Below are 24,290 nucleotides of genomic sequence, written 5' to 3' on the forward strand. Positions count from 1 at the left end.
GGAGGTGGGCTGCCCCCCCCCTGCCCCCAGGCTGGGCTCCCCCCCGACCCTGCGGTGGCAGGAGAGAGGTGCTTCACCCCCGGCCATCCCTGCACTGACCTTTGCCGGGGCCTTTATAAGTCAAAGTGGGATTTCTGTCTGGGAGCCCTTCCCGGAGACCGTAAATATGCCAGAGAAGCTGATGGAAGCACTTGATTTCAGTCGTATGTGTTTTTAAAGACCCGAAATGTAACCCTGATGTCAAGATGGGAATTCCCGGGATATTTATGGTGTAAAGCTTTTTTTCCTCCCTTCCTTTTCTCCCTAATTTTAGCGCCGTCGCTGCTCAGGATCAAACACGGGCTTCGCTCTCTGTCTGACACTCACAGCGATAATCCCCTCTCTCTCTTCTCCCCAAAATTGGGGGGTTTTCCTTGAGCTGCTCCACACGGCAGCAGAGCTCTTACGGCAGCCTTGGGGCTGGCACGTGTGTCCTTCCCCTGCAGAGAACCCACTGCGGGGACAAGGAGAAGGGGTGGCCGGGCAGGAGGAGCCCCACTGGGGTCTGGGGTCTGGGGTCCTGCCCGAAGCCCAACGGAGGGGAAGGATTTCTTCATGTCTCAGTGACACGAATCCTGTTTATACATCACTGGGGGATGCTTCATCCCCCCGGTGTGACACCCTTGATTCATGTTTGGCTCATGAACCGCCCTCACCCTCAGATCCCTTCCTCCCTTGGTGTCTGGAGGAAGAAGAGGATGGGAGGGATGGGGCTCAGTGTCCCCCCAGGCGGATGGCCCTGAGGGGACAGTGGCACTGGGGGCTCCTGGGTGGCCCCGTGTCAGCCCTGGGCTCTTTTCCACGGGGACCCAAGAGAGAGCCCAGTGCAGCCGGGAGGGATGGGGAGCGGGTGACCCCCCGCCGCCCCCTCCTCCGCTTGCTGGCTCCGGGGCTGCAGGGTGAAAGCTGAAAGTTGAAGAGTCCAAAACCATCAACCTCTGGCTCTCAGCTTGTGATGGGAAATGAAAATATTTGGATAAGCCGCGATACGGAGCTGCCGCTATTTACAAACCTTGATCCTGCGGCCCGCACATCAAAAGGCCGTCTTTTATAAAGCGCTCTCTGCTCTCCCGGCTCCGTTTTCAGGCTGTCAAGGGCATTATTTGATGTTCCTCTTTTGTTTGTTTACATTAATTAAGATGGGCAAATCCATCACGGTGACTTTCTCCCTGCGCGGCGGCGGGGCGCGGGCGGCCGGGGGCACACGCCTGCTGCAGGTGTTCGGCGGGTTCTGTGGGGCGGGTGATAAAACACACATTTGTTCTCCAGGTCGTGTGGACAGACTGACACTTTCCCGATAAAAAGCCCACCCCACCCCACCTCCCCAACCCCGACACCCACCCCGCCCCACGGTGACAAATGATTTTCTTATCTGGAACAAGGAAAAGCAGTGGCCAAGTTTCATCTCCGCTTCCCGCCCGGACGCTTCCCGGGGCAGGGGGTGATGCTGCCGCGCTCGGCTCTGCCCGTGGGGCAGGTTTGGAGGAGAGGACGGGACCATCTGGACACAGAGCCCTCGTGCTCTCATCGTGCTCCATCACTGATGTAAAGTGCGAGAAACACTGGTTTTCCTCCCTTTTTTTTTGCCCCTTGGCGGGGCTTTGCCCCGGGTTTGGCGCCTCCGGCATCCCCGTGACCCGACGTGGGAGTCCCTGGTGGGGACTGTTTTGTGATTGAAAGAGCTCAAAATGGGAAAATAAGTGAAGTCCAAGGCTATTGGTTTTCCTCCCTTTTTTTGCCCCTTGGCAGGGGTTTGCCCTGGGTTTGGCGCCTCCGGCATCCCTGTGGCCTGACAGAGTGGCCAGGGCTGAGCCCTGGGGACTGTTTTGTGATTGAAAGAGCCCAAAATGGGAAAATAAGTGAAGTCCAAGGCTGGACCCAGCTCCTGCTCTTGGCACCATCGAAGGGGGAGGCTGTGCAGGGCTGACGGTGTCGCTGCTCCCTCGGGGCTCCCAGCCCTGCCCGGGTGCTGTTTTGGGGGGTCCCTCGGTCCCCTGGACTGGTGGGACTGGGGCTGCCCCAGTGAGGGTTGGGTGGAGGGGATGGAGGATGGAGCAGGGCTCACCGTGGTGGCAGGATCATAGAACCATAGAATGGTTGGAGTTGGAAGGGACCTTAAGGACCACCTAGTTCCAACCTCCCACTAGACCAGGTTGCTCAAAGCCCCGTCCAGCCTGGCCTTAGAATGACACCGCCGGGGCTGAGCTGGACCAGTATGAGCAAAGTGGTGTATAAATTTCAATCAAATTAATTGACAGACGAGAATCGGCGTGGACTAATGAATTTTGCACGGGGACAACCATCCCTTTCCAGTGATTTCCCTCGTGTCCTGACAAAAGTTATCTGAACACCCCATCCCTTCCCGTCCCCGATGCTCCACCGTTGCCATTCAGCACTCCCTAAAAACTTGTCCCACCTTTCTCATTTCCCAGCTGTCTCCCTTTAATACACATCCTTAATTATTTACTAAGCACTCCGCTTTTCTAGAAGTGGGTTTGCAAGGATGGGCCACGCTGATACTTGAGTTTTAGGCAGGGGACTCTGGGGCTCAGAGCCTTTGCGAGAGGAAGCAGCTTGGGGTTTTTTTTTGCTGGTCTTTTTTTTTTTTTGGTGAAGGAGGTAACTGGCACTTCATTTATCTGTGGGTTTGTTATGACTCTGGGCTAACAGATACCACACTTAGCAAACTCTCACTCTTCACTAATGGAAGATACTTTAATCTAATTGCCCCGTATCACCCAACACCGGAGCCTCCAGCATCCTCCTCCGCGGAGCGCTCTTCCTCAGAGGGAGCGAGCCCCGACTCACCGGGAGCCGTCCCCGTTTCCCCAATTCCCGCGTGGCTCCGTGCCCAGCCAAACTGGGACGGCGGGAGGTGGGAGCCTGGGAGGACTCACAGACACCAGATTTACTCCTGTCAGCCTCGCCTCGGGGTGCCAGACCCCGGAAAGAGTTGGGGGAGCGGGAAATGCCGCGGAGGGGGTCGAAGCAGAGCGGTCGGGAGGTGGAAGTGGCTGGAGAAAGAGTGATGGGTGGGGAAAAATGAGGTGTGAAATCCCGGGTTACGCTCGCTGCAGTGAGCCCCATCTCTCTGCTCCTCGGCTCGGGGAGGGTGGAGGAAGGTGATGCTCCATCTTTGCACCCCGTGGTGGGGTTTGGGGGGCTCTGGCTCAGCTGGAGATGGATCCGGTGCCGAGGGGCCGTGGCTGCAGGATGGTCCCCCCGGGAAGCCACCCCGAGCCTTGCCAGGCACGGTGGGGTTTGTCACAAGGCCATCGAGGAGTGAGTTCAGTGGGGGGTGTATTTTCAAAGTCCAAAGATATTTTCTTGAAAAATGAAGCTTTAAAAGAATTGTTAAGACTCAAGACCTCAAAAAATACCAAACCCCGAAACTTGTTGCCTGCCAAAGTCTTAAGTAAATCCCTGCAGAGTCCCAGGAGTTCTGAAAGGTCCTAAACCAGATTTAACATCCCAGAGGTGCGGGGAGAATATTTTCTTTAATTCGATGCCCTGCAGCAGCTCAGTTCACATTCTCGTGCAGGGCCAAAACCTGGGAGGCTGGGAGAGGCAATCTCCTGTTTTGGTCAAAATTTAGAAGAGGGAGACAAGGTTTGGGAGGATGAGATCTGCCAGCTGGAAGGATGTGATAACCGGGAACCTTAAACTCCATCCCATCGCTGATGATAATACTTCCTTTGTTAAATAAATCAGCTTTAAATTAAATAGGATTTAAATTTTTTTCCCCTCATATATCCATCAAGTTAAAAGTAAATTTATTTTCCCAATAAAACTCAAAACGCTGCTTTTGTATATTTTTATTTGAATTTCAGTCTCAGCCATATAGTGTTTAACATTAGCTGTGAATAAAAGTTAATAATCGCTTCCTAAAAACCGCATCTTTCACTATTTTGTGACATAATACAAAATTTAAGTACCCAAATAAATGTTTGTTAAGCTACATAATGACTGAAATATTTTTGCATAGAAATAGTGTGTTCTGCTGGTTAGCTAAGAGAAATGTTAAATTTACCATAAAAGCGAACTTTATCAACATGTTTTAATGGTTACCAGCTTTCCTTAAGAAAGTGAATAAAAAGTACAAACGCAAAACAACATTAAAATGGATGATTCCAATCAAGACGTCGTGCTCGATGATGTAAATCATCGTGAAAATTGACGATTTAAATCACTTTGAGTTAAATCAACCCACCCAGGGCTGGGGTTCCTCCGTCTCTGCTGGGACCGCCGCCACCCAGAAAGCTGCTTTCATCACTTGGGCTCCTGCCCGCGGGAGCCCGAGGCTCTAAAAGGAAACATCTTTGTCCCAGACCAGCCCAAAGCGGGATCGTTTAATGAGCTCCAGACGCTCCCCGTCCCCTCGCTCCGACTCCTCCTGGAGCTGCACCCGGAGCAGTGAAGTTGAGTTTGGTTTTGGGAACGGGAAGGAGGACTTGGGGGCAGGGATTCTTCCCCATCGCCTGCCTCTGGCTGTGCACCCCGGGCACTCGTGATACTCACTGGGGAGAAAGTGCCTGGTTTTTCCCCCCTGGGATTGCAGGGGAGAGCAGAGGGGATTAGCCAAGAGGTCTCCAGATGGATCCCAGGCTGGGCTTCGGGGTGGGAATTCTGCCCGGCTCCCAAAGCCTGAGCGAGACGAGAAGGCGCTCAGAAATTTCCCAAGCTTTTTCCGCTCTCTGAGCGAGACAAGAAGGCGCTCAGAAATTTCCCAAGCTTTTTCAATTTTGCAGAGTTTGCATCTTATTAAAAAAGAAAAGGAAAAAAAAACCAACAAAAAACCACAAAACCCACCCTCAGACAAAAAGACAGAGCATCTGGTCAAAAACTCTTTATCAGGGAGGGGTTCCTCAGTCCTGACGGTCCCAGTCCCGGGTCCTGGGATGCTGTGGAGGGAACAGGGACACGTTGGGCTCCAGCTCCACCAATCTTGTGTCCTGCATCAGGCCCCGGTTCCTGGCCCCACTCCTCATCTACACGTGTGTTTAATTGTGGCTGCGGACAGACAAGATACTAACAACCAGTGTAAGGCTCTTAGGAGGGAAGGGAAGCATGTGGTACAAAGCCTGCTGTCAGTACGGATTGCCTTGGCCGAGTCAAGTTTATGCAGAAATAATCCTGAGGTTAAGTACGGTCTGAAATTCATTTGGCAGCTCTGAAGATCGTCTCTCCCATCTGCTGGTGGCTCCCGAAGATGTCCCCATCCCATCTCCTCCTGGTTGCCCTCCTGTCACGCGAAGCCCTTGGTACCTCCTCGTAAGAGGGGTCCTGACCCGCTCAGCCTGGGGGAGATGTGTCAGAAAAGGCAGCAGGTTTGGGGGAAAAAAGCCCCAAACTTGCCCTTCTGCACATCCCCCCTGGACCTGGACAGAAGGGAGTGGGACAACACCATGTCCCATGGGGCAGAGGGGGCCCCAAGGTGTCGGGTCCAGGAGAAGGAGCCATCAAATGCTGTCAAATTGCGTTTCAGCGAGGGTTTGCTGGTGGTTTTGTTTTTTTCTAAACAATATATCTGTATCCAGATTGGCAGCTGCTCTGGCACATTCATTTTGTGGAAAGGCATCCCTAAATGGGAAGAGAATAATTTATACTGACATAAAGCACCTTTATTTGGATATAACTATCTACATTAAGGAGGTTGGATTGCTCTCGCCGTATCAGTATGGTGTAGTTGAAGCTCTATTACTCGTACATAAGCTATTCCTGGCTCTGCTCCTGATTTATTTGACTAGCAGAGCTAGGCTGGGTGTGTCTAGATTCATGTTGTGTTGATATCAGAAAATCAACATTTCTTTCGTAATCCAAGGTATGTGATGTAAATCAAGAGGGCTCCAGGGAAGGCAGGGGCATTTTATCAGTGTAAAATGAGAGGAGAAGTGAGCCCAAGGGGAGGATTTACCAGAGAACGTGCTTTTATCATTTTACGACCTGTTGATTTTACTTTTCTAACAATTACTCAGAAGTAGGAAGCAAGGGAAAAATAGACCTGAGCCGAGATGAAAGGGAAGTGGGAGAACCAGGCTACTCGTTTGAAATGTAAGAGTTTAATAACTACGGGAAGGGCGGCTTCCTCCCACCCGCTGCCTCCAGCCCCAGCAGAGACCTTTCTTATCATTGCAGGAGTTGCACAGATGAAACGGTGATTTCCAGTATCAAACTGGGCCCTTTAGGCCACGCCAGGGAGCTCGGGGATTTGGTTTGACTTTGGTTTAGTTGGACCCGGTCCTAACCCGCAGCGCATGGTGTTTGCAGAGGGGTCGGTGCCCTTGGGGCCACCACGATGCTCCCCATGGCCGAGGGACGTCACCGGTGGGGTCCAGCAGAGCGGCAGGAATCACAGAGCCATTTAGGTTGGAAAAGACCTTTAAGATCATCGAGTCCAACCTTTACCTAAACGCTGCCGAGTAACCGCTAAACCATATCCCTCGGCACCAGGTCTACCCTCTGCCATGGGATTTATTTCTCCCAGGCACTGCCCAGTCTGGTACCATCCCTGTACCAGAAAGAAGCCCCTTTCCTCAGCCAAATACTCGGTCCCAAGTACTGGAGGCAGCAGAGATTTTAGGAGAGACCTGGGGTAAGAGCGGGGCAGGCGACAGGCTCTGGAGGCAGGAGCAGGCAGCTTGGCAGGGACAGGAGGGGTGGCTGATGGTGATCAAGTTCTGAGTCAGGGGTTGGTATCTGCACACCCAAAAGGCAGCAGAACAGCTTGAACCCCCCCCAGCCTGCCCCATCCTGCCCCATCCTACCCAGCTGGGGAATGACGGGGACACCACCAAGGGGTACCTCAGTGAGCAGAGCCACCCTGACTGATTTTAGCCTGGCTTTCATGCCCACAGAAAGCTAAGAAGCTAAGAGGAAGTCTTAGGGAATAAAATCAACTTATTTTAGGCATATTTAACCAAGCTGTTGGCAACATTTCTCTAGAAGCAGGCAGCCCACCTTTACCTGGCCCCTGATGCTGAGAACATCATTAGCTGCGATTTGCACAGCCTTCCCAAGCCTAAAACCCCACCAGAGCGCTAAGTGGGATCATTATTCCATCATTCAAACTCAGCATCACTCTTTAAAAACAAATTTTGCAGGTAATTAGTCCTAACTGCTATTTGCAATTTACCCACTGGTTTGTCTCATCTTGAAAGCCAGTCGAGGCACCTTGGCGGTCGGTTCCTTGGCAAAACCTCCCCGGCACCGCTGGCCAGGAGAGGTTTAGATGGGATATAAGGAAAATTTTCTTCACCGAAAGGGTCATCAAGCATTGGAATGGGCTGCCCAGAGAAGCTGTGGCTGCCCCATCCCTGGAGGGGTTCAAGGCCAGGTTGGATGGGGCTTGGAGCAACCTGGTCTGGTGGGAGGTGTCCCTGCCCAGGGGATGGGGCTGGATGGGCTTTAAGGTCTTTTCCAACTCAAACCATTCTATGGTCTCTTTACTGGAGTCACCCTGGTTTGGGTTTGCAGGAGGCCAGAAGGGATGAACACAGCAAGTTTGGGCTGTGGAGGTGGTCCTGCCCCTCCTGCTCCTCTCCCAGGTGGACGCTGGCTCCAGCATCCCTCCTCCCACCCCCTCCCGTTCATTTTGTACACAAATTGAGGTCTCAAGGGAAAGTTGTTCTTCATGTGAAACACAGCTCTACAGTTACAGGAGAGAAACCGAGTAACAATGAAAGCCCTCAGGGAAATCATTTAATATTTCCAGCCTTCTCACATGGGTTCTTGACACTCGGGTCTGCGGAGGGGAAAAACTGATTTATGCTGTCAGTCGTAAGACAATGTGGAGGTGAGGTCAGGCACGGGCATTCCTCATCTCTTCCCCGGCGCTCAGAGATCCCTTGGGCAAGGTGGAATCAAAGCATTTCAAATGGTAGAGGTCATGAGAGTGACACTGTAAGAGGTAAAAGAGCACAGCCTCCTGCCTCCTACAGAATGGCTGACACCTATATATCTTCATATTGCCATTGTTTCCGCTTGAAAAATTGCATGTCGTTTGTTTTACTTTTTTCCTAACCCTCCTCTCTCCTTAAATCCCCTCGATTTTCCGCAGTGATCTATAGGAATCGTTTGTGTCAAGGCTGACGATTATGTGGGACAGAATTTTTATTGGGAGAAGAGGCCGAAGCCGTAAGATGGGCTTTAGCCAACAGGTGTTGGGTCTTTTCACAGCCCTGCCAAGACCCTGTAAATTAAAATCACCTCTGTCCTTGGGGAACTTTCCTGCACTGATTTGTGGCTGCAGCGAGGGGCGAGTGGCTCGTGGGCACAGTGTCACGAGGCCGGGTGGCAGAGCGTGGTGGGGAGGGACAGCAGGATGCCAAAACGTGATGTGGTTTGGTCCCTCAAAGCTGGTATCTCCCTTGGAGCCCAAGGAGACCTCGCAGTGGCCTGAGGTGCTGCTGTGGGCACCGAGAGTTTGTGTTTGCTGCTTGAGCCCTTCCTTTCTGGAGTTCCCATCTCTGGCTGGTTCTCTGCTTCCCTTGTCTGCATCAGTTGTTGCTGGCTGGAAGGTTCATGGATGAAAGATGTGGAGGGACCCTGGTCTCGGAGGACATGGGAGGGCCCACGCATGTTGTACTTGGTGCCTTCTGATGGTGCCACAGCTTTGTGGCACTTCTGCAGCCCTTCCAGATACACACTTGGGAAGAAAAGACAAGAGGGATTTCTAGAGTTGGCACCAAACTGGTTTGAGCACACAGTGGCCGGGCTCTTTCTGCTGCTTTGGGGTCCCTCCAATGCTGCATCCCATCCCCACTCTTCCAGTGCCACCCCAGAAGAGAGGAGAAGCATCTCTAAAGGCTGCCCTGAACGAGGGGATGTGTGTGACACAGGTCATTGTAGGGACCATCTCTTTGCTCATACAGCTGTGGTGAGGTCCTGGCTTGAGGGACACCCATCCCTGGAGGTGTTCAAGGCCAGGTTGGACTGGACTTTGAGTAACCTGGTCTAGTGGGAAGTGTCCCTGCCCAGGACAGAGAGTTGGAACTAGAAGACCTTTAAGGTCCCTTCCAACCCAACCCATTCTATGATTCTATGACACGAGGGAGCAGGTCTCATTTGTGTGCTGTGGGAAAAGCACCTTCTCATTAAAGCCCTCATTGGCAGCCCTGCAGTAACGAACCCACCAGCGCAGTTAATGGATCAGGTCTGTGGTTCCTGGTGAAGCCAGTGGTGGTTTTATGCAAAGATCTCAGGATTGAGGCAGAAGTTATTAACTGGATGGTGGTGCCTCTTACTGCATCCCCACAGCTGCCATCCCCCAAACCCCCCCAGGACCTCTCTTGAAACCCTCTACGGAGGGAAGGGGGACGGGGAGAGACAGTCCCACGCAGGGACCAGCCAGCCCTGCCGTCCTCCCCGCACCGGGGGGGCTTTCGATAAGGCTTCAGATGTCAGGCTTGGGTTTCCAAGGTGGTGGTGTAACATCAGTGAGAAGCAAATATTTGGCCAAGTGCACCCTGAGGTAAGCTGGTGTCCGGTGTAACCGCACAGCGTGCCCATATGTTATTACTTATCCATCAGCCTCTTTGAGTAACGACGTACAGGGCCAGGGCGAGGGTTGGCTTTTGTCAAAGCATATATTTCAGCGGCGTTTAAATAAACTCATCGAGCTGCACGTCTCGTGAACTTTCCTATTCCATCTGTCTGCGCCGAGCCACCCGTGGAAGGAAATGGATGAGGCCTTCAAACCTTCGCCAGTCCCCGGAAAATGAGCCAGTCCAGTTAACAATAAATGGTGGCCGGTTGGAGCACACATGAGCGGTCTAGTGAAGAAGAAAAGAAAGTTGAGCTTAATGAAGTCCCCGCGCCTGTGTCCCTGCGCGTGGACAGGAAAGGACGGGTGGTTTATAACTGTTTATTGGAGTTAATGGTAATAAATTCCTCACTTGTGATGCATTAACTTTAATGTTTTCATTACGTGATGATTTAGGTTTTCCCTTTTCACATTGTAAATCATGTTGTCCCGGTAGCACAGCAGGTCGAATGTCTGACATAATGTTATGTTTGGGGGAGAGAAATAACAGGGGAATGAGTTACACAGATTATATATTTATATATTTCATACATTATGCCATTATTTTTTTTTTTAGAGGACTTTAAAAAATTGCGTCCTGGGGAAGCCTGTGGATGGGTGGACAGACAGACGGGTGGAGACACAGACCCATCTGAGCAGGGATTTGCGAGATGCGGCTGCGAAGGGCCGGTTTCCATAGCAACTCCCCAAATCCACTTGGTGCTGAAGGGTTTTTTTTTTTCCTCCCTCTTTGCTGAGTGTGAGCCCTTGGCTAATGAGCTGTGCAAATAGATATTGAGATTTAGTGTTTTTTATTTTGCAATTATAGACTTAGTGATTTGGAAGGAAACTTTTGGGCCAAAGGCTCTGCCTCCTCTTTGAATTTTCTTTTAATTTTTTTTCTTTTTTCCCTTGGCAAAGTTGGTTTAACTTCAAACTTGCTGTTAAATTTTCCAGGCAGAATGAAAAATAAAAAAAACCCCACTAATAAAAGTCGAAGGCTTTTTTCTACCCTCTGGGACTAAATCCCAGCCCAATCTACAGTCAGTTCTTTGCCATTGACTGTCTCTTCTCTTGTTTGCTTATCAATCATAAAAACCACAGTCATGGACTCCTCGGAAAAAACAGCAACGAATCCAACACTAACTCGGTGCCCAACAAAGGTCCGTCTGTACGGCCCCTATTTGTTTGTGTTCGGTCATTAATTGTGGTCCAACCAGGACATCAGGGGCAACACAGTTAATTAGGCACCGTTCAACCCCAGGTGAGAATTGCGGTTCTCCTGAACCACTTCCATGGATTTTGTGTTCGCTCCTGACTGTCAGCACTTGTCAAAAGCCTCCGCCGTTGCCTGGGACCAGTTAATCTTGGTTCCTGCCTTCAATACTGGTCTGTACTGGCTGCTACAAGGGAGCATTTAGCAATTCCTCGCCTGTCCCGGGGGAAGCTCTGGGTTGAGCTGCAGTTTTTGGATGGGCTCCTCGGGTTGGGATGTGTCTGAGGGCTCCTGAGCCTGAGGACAACGAATCCGAAGCTGAACACAGGGATATTTCAGTTGATAATTTCCCCTCCATGATTTGTTGCCATTGATTTTTAACTGCCTCCTGCTTGCTGACCAGTTTTCAATCTCAGTAGTTATCCTGGGGTGGATGCCTACACCCTGAATTTTGCTTACTAGCCTCTTCTGAAAAGTCAAGCTGAAGCCCAAATCAATCTTCTCTACCGTGCCTTGCCTTTTCTTCATCTACTTTCTTATTTTCCTGCTCAAAAAAATGCAATAAAATTAGTCTGGCACAAGATCTATTTCATGTGATCCATGTTGACAATTGTTTAGTTCCCCATTTTCTTTGAAATAGTTGCTCATTTTGTTCCCGTCGTTATAAATGATCCCTGGCTGTTTCCAAGGCGCTGAAAGGTTCAGTGATGTTCCCCAGGTGTGGAGAGAACCGTGTCCGAGGGGCTGGGAGCCTCCGAGGAGATGGGCTGGGACCTGGAGCCAGGGGGATGAGGAGGCAGGGACCAGGGGGACCAATCTGATGGATGGCGGCTCGTTTCCCATGGTGGCTTTTCTCCTCCTGCTCCCTTTGGTCAGGACATCACTCCATCTGGTTGGGACATAATTCCATGCCTGTTGCTGGCTGCTTAATGGGCCTACAGGACCTGCATGGCACTGCAGAGGTCCTGCCCAGCAGTGACTGGTGTATCCAGCCTCCACCAGCCGGACCCTGGAGCCACGGGGCCACCTCGCTCCCGTCCTCCCACAGGGGATTGTGCTGTGGGGGTAGGTCTGGCCAGTAACTTTGATTAAGGGAAGAGGGTTTGGGGGGAAATCTGTACCCATGTGGATCCTGATGTGAGAAAGCAAAGATGCTTTCAGGATCTTCTTGATCTTGGAAAAAGGTAACGGTTTAAATACAGGTTTAATGGTGATCTCATCAGTGCTTGTCTATATCTAAAGGGCAGGTGGCAAGAGGATGGGGCCAGATTCTTCTCGGTGGTTCCCAGAAACAGGACAAGGGGCAACGGGCATAAGCTGGAACATGGGAAATTCCGTCTCAACATGAGGAAAAACCTCTTTCCTGTGAGGGTGGCAGAGCCCTGGAACAGGCTGCCCAGAGAGGTGGTGGGGTCTCCTTCTCTGGGGATGTTCAAAACGCACCAGGATGGGTTGCTGTCCAACTGCTCTGGGTGACCCTGCTCTGGCAGGAGGTTGGACTTGATGATCTCCAGAGGTCCCTTCCATCCCCCACCATTCTGTGAGTCTGTGGAGCATTATTCTTCCATCAGAGACCGAAAGAAGCGTGGCTTACAAAACGCTCCTTGGTTTTGCCCATACGGAGCTTGTGTTTGAAGAGACCCACAAATGCCACTCAGCAGTGGCCACCAGTGCCATCAGCCCCAGCAGCCACGTCCTGGACCCCTTGGCTGTGGCAGACCTTGGTGGTGGGCGAGATTTCCAAAAGCTTTCAGCCTTTCCCAAGTCTGTCTCGCTTTGAAGGCGGCGGGAGGGGTTGTTTGTCTCTTTCTGATTGTTTTTCTTCTCATTAGCTTCAATGGAAAAAAAGAGCGCAGCCACCACGGAGGGCTTGGGGAAATCACAGCCAATTGTGCTCTGGTTTGAAGTGGGTTTGGGTGTTCCCTGCGAAGTCCCCGGGAGCAGAATCTGCTCTTGGCACATTTGAGCCTGGTGAATAAGCTGGAGGAAGGGGAATTAGCTGGAACCGTCGTGCCTCCGTGCTCCATCCCTTTGAACAGTGGGTTGATGTGACAGCGTGGGCACCGAGGTGGCCCCCGGGCGTGTTTGGCTGCAGCTACTGTGACATTTTGTGCAGCTGGTGTGCATGACTCAGAGACCAAAGGGGCGAGAGCAGAAATCCAGAGGTCCTTGAGGACATGGCGAGGACGGGATTGGAACCGTCACGGCGCTCGGCAGCCAAACTCCTAGAAGTTTTGCCCAAAAGATGCCGCTTGGTCAATTAAGCCAGAGGCTCGGGAGTGACGTGGGTCCACCCCTGTGCCAGCCTGGTGTAGGAGTGGCACCTCTGGGGCTGAGAGCATCCCTCAGAGCACCCAGGGGATGCAAATCACAGTAAAGGTTGGGGTGCCATAAGGAGGGGAAGGGAATTAGCTGGTGCCTGCTCCTGCACCCGTGGGGGTGGGCCTCTGGCCCCACATTTCTCCCACTCCTGAAACACTTTGTAGCCTCTGCAGAGAAGTGGTCTCCAGGGTTACAGCACAGAGCTACTCGCCCTTCTGTGGGAGGCTCCAGATGGAGCGACGTGTCCCATGGATGGGGAAATTCATCTGTGGGAAAATCCCCAGGGGAGGGAGCAGCTCCCTCGGGAGCCAGGCTTGAGAGGGGGGAGGATGGAGGAGAGGCCACCAGGGGTTGGGATGCTGGTGGCACTGGGCAGCGCTGCCAGTGCCAGCCATCTGCTGGGCTGGGGGAGATGCCAGGGTGGGAGGGACCACCGAGACCATCCAAAACCAGCCTCAGCCCTGCCGTGCCGTGCTGGGAGCGACTGGAGAAGGGCTGGGCTTGGGGGAGCCCAGATGTGCCTCTCTCAGATGAATTTAAGGCCTTTTCTTTCTCTGTTTTTATAAATGGTGAACGGCCGTTAGTGGTTGGAACAGATGACCAGGCAACCAGGGTTGGCTTTTCCATCCCTTGGAGTCCCAGAAGATGTGGTGAGCTGTGGTTTACCTGCCAGTTGTGTGGTCCTGGGGCAGAGGCATCTAACGGGACCATAAACCCTCTGCCCTTAGGGACCAGAGAGCTTCCTTTGGGGCTGGGCTCCCACCTAACCTCTCTGCATCTTCTTGGTGTCCATTAAGATGGTTTAAAGAAATTTAAAAAACAACCCAGGGACTGGCTTTGCAGGTTCATTTAGCTATTTGCTGCCAGCAAAAGCCATCTGGATTGTCGTTAGGGGCAGGCTGGGGACATGGAGAGGGACAGGGACACCCCACGTAGCCCCAGCCCCGTGGGCAGCCAGGCAGAGCCCCCAGCGCCGCGTCCCCTGCGCTCACCCACCTCACACAGATTTAATCTCCCTGGCTCTGCATTAGCAGGGCTGCATTAGAGAGGCTGCGTGTAACACACAGGTTACAGCCCTCGTCTCCATGTCATACTCTGTAAAACTTAAAATTTCCAGAGCCCCGTGCAATCAAATCAGCCCTCGCAACCACTCCTTAATTGTATTAGTGTGTCTGAGCAGCCACCGAGGATTTAAAAAGGAGGGAGTCTCCTTTCACTCTGATTTTCCTGCTGGGAAACTGAGGCACGGTGTCTCTCTGTCTCTCCAAATCCGAGAGGTTTGGGCTCTCCTTGATGGTGTTTTGGAGGCGATGCCCGGCCCGGGGAGCTGCCAACCTGGCAGATCCCAGGATCTAGGGCTACAAATAACCTGAAATATGGGATCTGCTTACGTGGAAAATGGATCTCAAACAGGGCAGAGCGCACCTGAGAAGGTGATCGCCCTCCCAGGGGTCCTGCTTTCAGGCAAGCCCCCAAAAAATGATGGGCAGAGAGAGAAGATGCGGGGCTGGAAGAGGTTGTTGTTGGTTCCTGTTGCGTCCGTGCTGCTTCCCCGCTTTGGCTGCTCTTTGTGTGTCTGAGAGGTCCCTGTATCCCCCAAATCTCTCTTGGCAACCGAGGAAAGAGCAAAAAGAGCATCCCGAGGACCAGGATGGTTGGACACATCCCTGCCTCGGCTCAAGCCCCGGCAGCATCCGGCACGTCGGCGATTTCCACAGCCGGTTTTCTTGGGGGAACGGGGGCAGAGGGAAGCCCCATGCTGATAATGTACTGAAAGTAAATGAAATTAAATAAGCGAAGCAGCACTCGCAGCTCCTGCCTTCCCCCCTGGGTAATTCAATTCGAGCGCTCGCGCTGATGGGATCTCGCCGGGGCTGCCTCCGTCACCCCGCTGGGGCCTGGATTCTTAACGTCTAAATAAAAGTTTCACTCAAGCATTTTTTATGCTCCTGCCAGCGGGATCAGCGAGCTGGCGTTGGGCACATTAATGTAATATTCATACTCGCAGAGTCTCCCCGTGCGTCCGGCAGCACCGTCCCATTTTCATAATTATAAATGTCCCATAAAATGACATTTAGATTTGCATAAGCGAAAGAGGTCGGGGCTTGGATTTGAGAAGATGATGTGCCTTTTTACGAGTCAGATGCTCGGCGTTGCTGGGGAAAAACCTGAGCATGTTTGTGCCAGGCAGGTGCTGGAGAGAAATGAGATTTCTCTGTGTGGGAAGGGGCTGCCCGTGTCCTCCAGGGGTTGCAGAGGGACAATCCTGCAGCCTCCTGGGCTTCCCCTGATCTGAACCCTCTGGGGCAGCTTCACACAAGCCAAAGATTTGGTCTTTGAAGGCTCCGGTTTCCAGCCGACAGAGGAGACAGACGTGGGGGAGCCTTTCCACCAACCCAAACCTTGTGTGTCTTCGTGTTCGCCCCGAGACCCATTTGCGGAGGATTTATAGCGAGCCTGGAGTTTGCCAACTCTAAAACACAAAAATAGGCCGTGATTGAGGGAGGTGACGGGGGGATGGATTGGGCCGAGCGCTGGGTGTTTCCGAGACACACTAAGAAAACAAGAGCAGCTCTTGTGGCCTGGGATTCTGCGAAGTTATTCACACTGGAAAGGCTGCCAAGGCTGGGCACTGGGGAGGTGATTAGTGGCATTTAGTTAGTCATTTTTTATCCTGCTTAGTACAAGTTATGATTGCAGGAGATGAGCAGGAGAGGAGGGGGAGACATTCTCAGCAGCAAGCCATGGCTTGGGGATGTCATGGCCCCCCTGATTTTGGGGATGTGATGTGGCCAGCACCTCGTGCAGTGTGTGCCAGAGCCCCTTGGTGGCCACAGGGTCCGGCCAGCAGCCCAGGTGAGGTGCCACGGCCCGAGTTAGACCAGATGTTGGACAAGGGGATCGTGTTTTCCAAGTCCCTAAACCTGACCAGATCCTGGCTGCTGCCAAAGGCTCCCAGGAACCCAGAGACCCTGGGCTTGGTGGGGGAAAAAAGGGCTGAGATCTGCCCCCAGAGCAGCACCAGCCTCACCCCACCGAGGACGGGTCTCTGCCACCATGTGAATCATGGCCCTGGTTTCCTTGAGGATTTCTGGGTGCCTGCAACCAGGATTGGGAATGGCTGGTGAGATCGTGGTAGACCATGATTTTCTCTTCCAGCCTCTGCTCTGCCTTCCTGAGCCTCCTCTGCCGAAAAAGGGGCCAAAAAGGTTGTGCCGAGGGGTTGTGTGCGCAGGGGAAATCCCAAGGCTTTGGTTTGCTTTGTTCTGTAGGGTTGGAGGAAATCACACCGAGGCCTGTTCAAGACACGGGGAACATTTTGAAGCAAGGATATCTGGAGAAGAGGTCCCGAGGTAAGGCCTGACAAGTACATCATAAGGTTTGGGGACGTCACCTCAAAATTACCAAGAATGGAAGTTCTCAGGTGAAGAACAAGCAGGAAAATACATCTTTTCTGCAGACCTGTCTGTAGGCACATGCAGAATCTTTCAGGCTTTTCTCAGGCATCAAACACACACACAGAGGGAGGGCACAGCCTTTATTTATTTTCTTTTGCAGATCATCAAACTGCACAAAGATTAAAACCCAGAAATTGAATTAAGCAGCAGCCCAGTCCTCTAAGGCAAGATGTGCCCTTCTAACGAGCAATACCTAATGAGGATAAAACCCTGGTGAAGACAAGGTAGTCCGTAGCATCACACACATTAGCAAGTTGAGATAAGGACTGTGAGTCAGCCTCAGGTTTATCTTGATTTTACTGACTCTTGTGAAAGCTACAAATTATTTCCTCATCACTCAGATTTTATCTTGATTTATTTACTGTATGACAGGTGGTATGAGGCAAGAACAGCCCTTTTTTCCTCGTGGACATCAACTGAGCTGTATAACTGCCCCTGTGCATGTTTTAGCTTGCTCCAATTACAGAGAAAAAAACATTTGCTTAAACCCCAATTAGGGAGGTTTAACCCAAAGCTGTGTTCACTCCCAGTTAGCAGGATTAAGGGTCACAGCAGCCCAGCCCAGGCTGGGGGAGGCTTTCAGGGGCTCCAGTCTTGGCAGGACAGGCTGGTTCTCCTTTACTTGGTTGAGCTTTCTATCTATATTTGCTTGCTGGAATTTTGTGCCAGAAATCTGCAGGGTTTTGTTGGGGAAAAATATCTTCTTTCCCCTAAATACTCCCCTGAAGCATACAGTGAAAGAACAGAAATTAGGGGGTTTTTCACTCTTTTGCTGTCCTTTTCTTTCTAGAGCACAGCTTTTTTGCCTCAGAGTGGCAGAAGCGATGGTGTGTCCTCAACAGAAAGACCTTTTACTACTACGCCAATGAGAAAAGTGAGTGGTGAGATACCTCCCTGGGGTCCCCAAACTGTGGGTGGTGGCTGAGGGCACCGACAGGATGGAAAAGGGAAGGGGAGAGCCCTGCCTGACAGACAGCTAAGAGCTGACACGAGAAAAGCCTATACCCTGGGAAGATTGTCATTCCCTACCAAGGTATAACATACAGCATCTAGAAGGGTAGATCTCTGCTTGCTTTTCCTTTTTATTTTCTTTTTTCCTTCTCCCCAAACACCTTTATCAATATGAAACAAGAGAAGAGAGACGCAGGAACAGAGCTGGGTGTAAATAAAATGATGTACCACGTTTCCCATTAGCCATCAGCTGGCCTCCAGCCCCCTAAGTGACTGTATATAATCCGTGTGTCAGTGTATATAAATATTTTGCCGTCACGCTCCATCAGGTACATATAAACAGACAGCTAATATCTCCAACAGTTTGGCACGATTAGATATATGGCCTTACCCTCTTCCACCCATCCAGAAACACGGCACGACAACAGCTTACAAAAAACACATGGACATCCTTGGTTTGCAGTGACCAGTTTGCAGCTCGGACAGGATTAAACTCCAGTGGGTCGCAGGGATGAAGCTGGGTCTTCATCCTTCTTCCACATCCTTTGTCTGAGGATCTCGAGCACCTTTTGTTACCAAACCAGCTTCCCAACTCCTCTCGCCCTGGCAGGGTACATGCAGGGCTGTGAGCTGCTGGCACAGGGAGGTGTTGAAGCCAAGGGTTGATACTCAGTTGGTTTTGTGAGGGTCGAGCAGATGTCAGCTTCTAAACGGTCTCCAGAAGACAACAGAGTAAAGCAGACCCGTTCTCCATGGGCTGAAACCCTTATTCAGGGCTTGACCTCATCCCTGGAAGTTTCTTGACGACCTGCAAATCAAAAAAAAAAAAAAAATTAAAAAATAAAAATGTTCAGTGTAAGTGCCTGGATCCTACTCCCCCGCTTCCCCAAGAAGATTCATAAGGAAATAATGAGCTGGGGTACATAAGGACGCTCAGATGACTGCGGTGAAGGTCCCTCTCTCCACCCTGGCTGACACCAACCGCTGTGTGCATCGGCGAGAGCCATAGGCCAATTCTCAGGGGCCCCACTAAACGTTTCTTCCTGTGCCGGCCCGTTAATGCCTTACCAGCAGAATAATCATTGGCATCATATTTCCCCAAGTCCACAGTGGTCTCTGCTTCATTACAACCAGCTCATCTCACGCAACCTCCTGACCCTGGCAACCTCTCGCTGGTTGCTCACAATCTCTAGAGGCTTAAAAGGGCATCCTCTTTACTGTGTCTTTATGAAGATTTTGTAATATTCCCTTTGGATTTCCTGGGGGTGGACGTGCTTAGACTAAAGGGGGTTTCTTTCTGCTCGTTTCCCATTGACACGTGGTGTACCTCGGTTTCCAGACCTTTGCACCACCCAGCAGCACTGCGGGCTTGAGAAAAGGATACAAATTCCAGATTTAGCAAGTTTCTCTTCTTCCAGGCAAGCAACCTAAAGGCAACTTCTCCATCGAGAACTACAGTGCCCGGCTGGCTTCCCACCTGCGCAAAGACTCTCGAAAGAAATGCTGTTTTGAGTTAATCTGCCCTGGCAAACGCACCTATGAGGTAGGAACTGGGGGGAGCAATGGATGGACCTTCTTTACCAGTTTGAGCACCCGGTCCCAGGTGTGGGGTGCAGGCTGGACCTGTGGGGTCAGGGAGGCTGTGAATCTCCAGCCCCCCCTCGTAAAACAGACTGAGCTGCAGAAGGTGTTGGTGCTTCTCCATCTTGGCAGGCCACCTCAACATGGACCTTCCCGTGGCACAAGGGTGATCCCAAGCTCTCTTTGCACTTGTGGGGCACAAGGGTTAAGTGAGAACGTTGGGTGGAAGCAGTAGAGGACTGGGTGTGGAAAGCCTGGTTTTAAATAAGGAATTCAGAGCCAAGTTAAATTTAAACCTTCAATGTGTTGAGCATCCAGTGGGGGCCTAAAAATTGGTGTGATGATAAACCTGGCCCAATCTACAAAGGGTGCACGAGAGCCTTCCTGAGCTTCAGGGAGACTTTGGATGTAGAGTCCTGGTTCAGAGTCAGTGTAGTATATTCAGCGGGGATTGTGGTTTTCATCTGAATTATTTTAATGAATTAGGCTTGACAGCCTTCCTCTGGGACAGTCTAGCTTTGTTCCGCTTCTGTTTCCCTGTTTGGAATGGGGAGATGAAGACGTGAAATGGTTTTCCCAAAGCCACGGGGTGGAGAATGGCAGATCCAGGATCTCCATCCCCTGTTCTAGCTGCAAGTCTTTTTCCTCTTCCTCCATACAAGAACCACACAGTAACAGGTGAACCTCTCTCCAGTTCACAGCCCCGAGCCCAGCAGATGCTGAAGATTGGGTGGATCAGATCCAGTTCCTCCTGAAGGGTGAGTTTGGCAGCTTGACCCAAGCCAGCTTGTTCGGGCAGATCCTGGCAGCATCTTCCCATCCAGCTTGGGCTGCTCCCTCCAGCAACGGGTGGGTTTGTGCTCATCACCAGGACCTTCCTGGGGTCCCACCACCCCCTCTTAGCAAAAAGAGAGGTTCTGGGGCTTTGTTCTTTCACGTAGGTGGTTAAAAAGAAGTGGTTGGTTGGAGTCCACGGGCATTTGGTTCCAACTCCAGCACTTTGGGCTGCTTTTAGAGGATAGAGTTGTGTGATGTCTCAAAGGCTGCAAGTGTCACCAAGTGGGACAAGAAATGAGTGGGAATGGCTTCTCACTGCTGTTCTGTCCTTGGCTGACAAAGGATGGGGTTTGGCTCCACTGGAGTTGCTCCAGTTTGAGACCATCAATACTGAGACTAGACTCCACCCCTGTGTGTGGAAACCCTCTGGGAACCGTGGGCAGCTGCCCAGGAATGGGGTCAGTCTCAGTTCCTTGAGGCACTTGTTGAGTTTGGCTTTGTTTTCTGGCCATCCTTTCTTGGGCTTTTCCTTTGTTTTAGCTTATTCTCAGCTTCCATCCCATTTTCTTTACACCACGTGCTCATGGATCAAGCAAGAGGACAGCTCATTCCTCACAAGGTCCATAGCGAGCACAAAGTACAGTGGCACAGGCTTAATTACTTGATTTCAACTCACTGAAAGCGAGTGGTTTGCTCTATCTCACCACTCTTTTGCTCTCTTCTTCCAGACATGAGCTCCCTCACGATCCCAGTTGATGAAGAGGACGACGAAGAGCTCTACAATGACGTGGACAGTTCTGACTCTGTGAACACGACATCCCACAATACCACCCTGAATCAGGAGGAGCCCAATGTTGAGATGGAAGAGGATGACATCTACGAGGTTTTGCCAGGTGAGCAACCAGAACCCGAGCCATCCCTTAGCTGAAGCCCCGCAAACATGGCAGGAGACCTTGGCCACCCAACCTGTTGATGGGAGTGAACATCTAGGACTCTGCCAAGTTTAATGGACCCATAACTGAAAGGTTTGACCCCATTTCTTTGTTCAGCCTGTTGATGGACCACAAGAACAAATCCTTTGTGTTCTGGTGAGGCAGAGGGATTGTAAATTCAGGTGAGGCAGCTTTTAGAGGTTGTGCTCCGTTCAGCTCGGCTAATATTAAGTCTGGGGAGTGGAATCTCTGGGCTGTGTTACCTGGAAAATCAGACTTCAGATGATGAAAATGCTCCCTTCTGGGCATGCAGTCATGGCTGTAACACAATTACTGGCCTTCCAAGAGATGATAAAATAACTGCATTAAAGACCAGCGCTTGTTTGCTGACAGTGGATGAGGTCTGGAGGTAGCGGCTGCCGGTTAAAGGAGCCAGGAGCAATCTCCCTGGCACGGAACCAAACAGCCTGGGAGGGTGACATGCTCTGCAAGGTTTCTTACCATTATAGCAGAAATCTCGGTGTGACATGCCTCAGGGCTTGGGCAACGGGTCACCTGAGCCTGTTTCCCACCCGTGTGCTGTTGTGAGGTTGGGACCTCCCAGCGCTGCTCCCTGTCCCCAAGAGCAGGCTCCCTCGGTGGCTGCATTCAGAGATGATGCAAAATAGCTCCTTGTTCCTTATTATTTATTTCAGAACTTTATATTTATAGTGATTAAAAAAAAAAAAAAAAGGAGAAGGAAAAAAATCTTATTATTTATTTCAGAACTTTATAGTGATTAAAAAAAAAAAGAAAGAAGGAAAAAAAAAACCTAAAAAAAAGTTAAATGTACCAGAAAGTTTTAAAAAACCAAAAAAAAAGTTAAATGTACCAGAAAGTTTTATGATGCCCGAGATCTTTGTCTTGTTATTGCTGCCGAAGGAAACCTCAGCTCAGCGGTGTGCGAGCGGCATCAGACAGCAGCCGGGAGCGGGGCTGGGGCTCCGGGGCTGCCTGTGCAACCCTTCAGCCTCTCTCCATCTCTCCTCTTCCTCTGTTTACATCCTCCGCTCTTTTGGGCAGCAGCTTCCACTTCCCCTGGGCGTTCCCACGTGGATCCCTGAGCTCATCAGGAGCCTCCTCGGGGGGGTCAGGGCTGTGGGAAGAGCTGATGGTCTGTCAGGAGAAGGGCTTTTCACCTCCCTGGCTGCTTCGGCAGCTGGGTCCGGCTCCTCGCTGCCTTGGGGCTGCCAATGCCGGCTGCAGAGCAGAGATTAGACGTGAGGTTTGCTCCACACGTGGCTAATGGTCGTCCTGCTGGGAGCCTGGACAGTGTTGATTTAAGGACAGACCCCTCTGCTGTCCCCACGCCGGGATTCAGAGTGTCCCCAAGGAGCTGGAGCCAACCCTGCTCTCCAGGTTCACCCTTGGTCCCCATGGACATTGCTCTCCTGCTCCCACAGATTGGTGCCTTGATGCTGGAGCTGCAGAGCATCGTGGTGGAGAAGGAAACATCCCAGCCAGACCTTTCCTTTAATTACAGGTTTTTACTGGGCTCTCTGTCCTGTCCAACCTCTTCTTAAAAGCTTGCTACGAGGTTCCTGAGGCAGCCCGAGGGGTTGTGCCCAGCCCAAGCCCTGCAAGGGGCAGGGTAGAAGCCCCTTGATTTAGCTGGGCTTTTGCAATGTCCTTTGGTCCTGGTGCAGGGACACCCCAGGGGCTGCTGTCCCCGGGGTTTGGCCAAGCCCAGGGGCAGGTGGGAGCTGTGGGGCAGCTGCCTCTGCCCACATCACCTCTGTTCTCTGGCCATCACCCTGCCCATGGCCAGAGTGGCACCCACACATGGGGACATGGCTGGGACACCATGGAGGGCACTGCCAGCAGGAAGCAAAGCCACAGCTCTCCCATCTGAGCAAGTTTCTCACCCCCCGCAGACCCCCGTCCCCTGCCAGGTTGAAGGGAGGTGGTGGTGGCACCTTGATGTAGAGGCAGATGCGTGTGAGTGGTGAGAAACCAGTTGCAGGGCTCAGGGATGGGTAGGAGATGTCTGCTCTGCCCCAAACTTGTCCCCCCCCGACATGGGGACATGGCTGGGACACCATGGAGGGCACTGCCAGCAGGAAGCAAAGCCACAGCTCTCCCATCTGAGCAAGTTTCTCACCCCCCGCAGACCCCCGTCCCCTGCCAGGTTGAAGGGAGGTGGTGGTGGCACCTTGATGTAGAGGCAGATGCCCATGAGTGGTGAGAAACCAGGGCTCAGGGATGGGTAGGAGATGTCTGCTCTGGTGTGAGTGGTGAGAAACCAGTTGCAGGGCTCAGGGATGGGTAGGAGATGTCTGCTCTGCCCCAAACTTGTCCCCCCCAGCCCATTGCACCCCTGGGACCCCCCAGCAAAGTGCAGGGAAAGTCCCTCCCAAGCCCAGGTCTCCTCTGGGCACGGCTGCCTCCCTCGTGTCCCGAGTGAAAATAGAGAGAGAAAGAGGGAGAGGGGGGAAAAAAAGAAAGGGGGGGAGATGAAGAGATAATTTCCTCAGCAAGTCATCGTCGTTAATGAAGTTTTACAAAAACAGATACAACCAAGGAAAAATAAAATTTCACAGGTGATAAATTTTTCCAATTTCCCTGGCAGAATTCGATAGGATTGTTAAATTAAGAGTGAAGGTGTCTGTTAGGAAGCAACGAGCAGTGATGGGTAATTTTATAGAGTGGAAAATTGAATCAAATTGCTACATTAAAACACAGCTCCTCTGAGAATCTGCCCAACGCCCAGGCTGCTCCGGCGCAGCGGTGGGGGGCACGGCCAAACCCCCCCCCCAAGCCGTGCCCAAGGCTGGGGCTGGGTGGCTCTGAACCCCCCCAATGTGGGTGCTCGGGGCTGCCCGTGGGGATGTAAAGGCATTTTCTGGAGGGTGGTGTGGCCAGGGTTGTGATGCTCTGCACAGGGAGGCAGCACAGGGGATGGAAGGCGAGGTAACAATTTAAAACTGGAAGAGGGGAGATTGAGCTGAGATGTGGGGAAGAAATTCTTTGGTGTGAGGGTGGTGAGAGCCTGGCCCAAGTTGCCCAGAGAAGCTGTGGCTGCCCCATCCCTGGAGGGGTTCAAGGGCAGGTTGGAGGGGGCTTGGAGCAACCTGGTGTGGTGGGAGGTGTCCCTGCCCAGGGCAGGGGGTGGCACTGGGGGGGCTTTAAGGTCCCTTCTAACCCAAACCATTCTGTGACCCCAGGAGATGCGTTTTTCAGCATTTCTCTCTGATTCATCACTACAAAAATCCAGAGATTGGCTGAGCTCAAACACCCAGATCCAGGGAAGGCAGAGCATCGCTCCCAGGCTCGACTCGGAAAAGCTCCTGGATGCAAGAGGCTGCGGGGGGGAGTCAGGGCTCTTCACATCCCCAAGGGGCTCCTCGTGTCCCCACGGGCCCCCTCCATGAATTGCACAGCTCAGAATCTGTGGGGACCATGCCCAGGGCCAGTGTGTCACAGCACGAGCCGCGGTGCAATCTGAGGGGAGCTCC

The 24,290-nt window shown here is 52.0% G+C and overlaps 1 protein-coding gene across 1 annotated transcript in view; it reads left to right on the forward strand.

Moving 5' to 3' along the window:
• LOC106897965 (src kinase-associated phosphoprotein 1-like) overlaps positions 1–24,290 on the forward strand; it is a 154,442-nt gene that overhangs the window by 103,571 nt on the left and 26,581 nt on the right. The window contains exons 2-6 of the mRNA XM_014958977.1: positions 16,370–16,450; positions 17,346–17,429; positions 18,925–19,049; positions 19,782–19,845; positions 20,593–20,757. Of these exons, the coding sequence (XP_014814463.1) occupies positions 16,370–16,450; positions 17,346–17,429; positions 18,925–19,049; positions 19,782–19,845; positions 20,593–20,757 (519 nt within the window). The remainder of the gene's footprint in view (positions 1–16,369; positions 16,451–17,345; positions 17,430–18,924; positions 19,050–19,781; positions 19,846–20,592; positions 20,758–24,290) is intronic.

Source organism: Calidris pugnax, unplaced genomic scaffold (genome assembly GCF_001431845.1).
Source record: "Calidris pugnax isolate Ruff unplaced genomic scaffold, ASM143184v1 scaffold335, whole genome shotgun sequence".
NCBI classification, from domain to species: domain Eukaryota; kingdom Metazoa; phylum Chordata; class Aves; order Charadriiformes; family Scolopacidae; genus Calidris; species Calidris pugnax.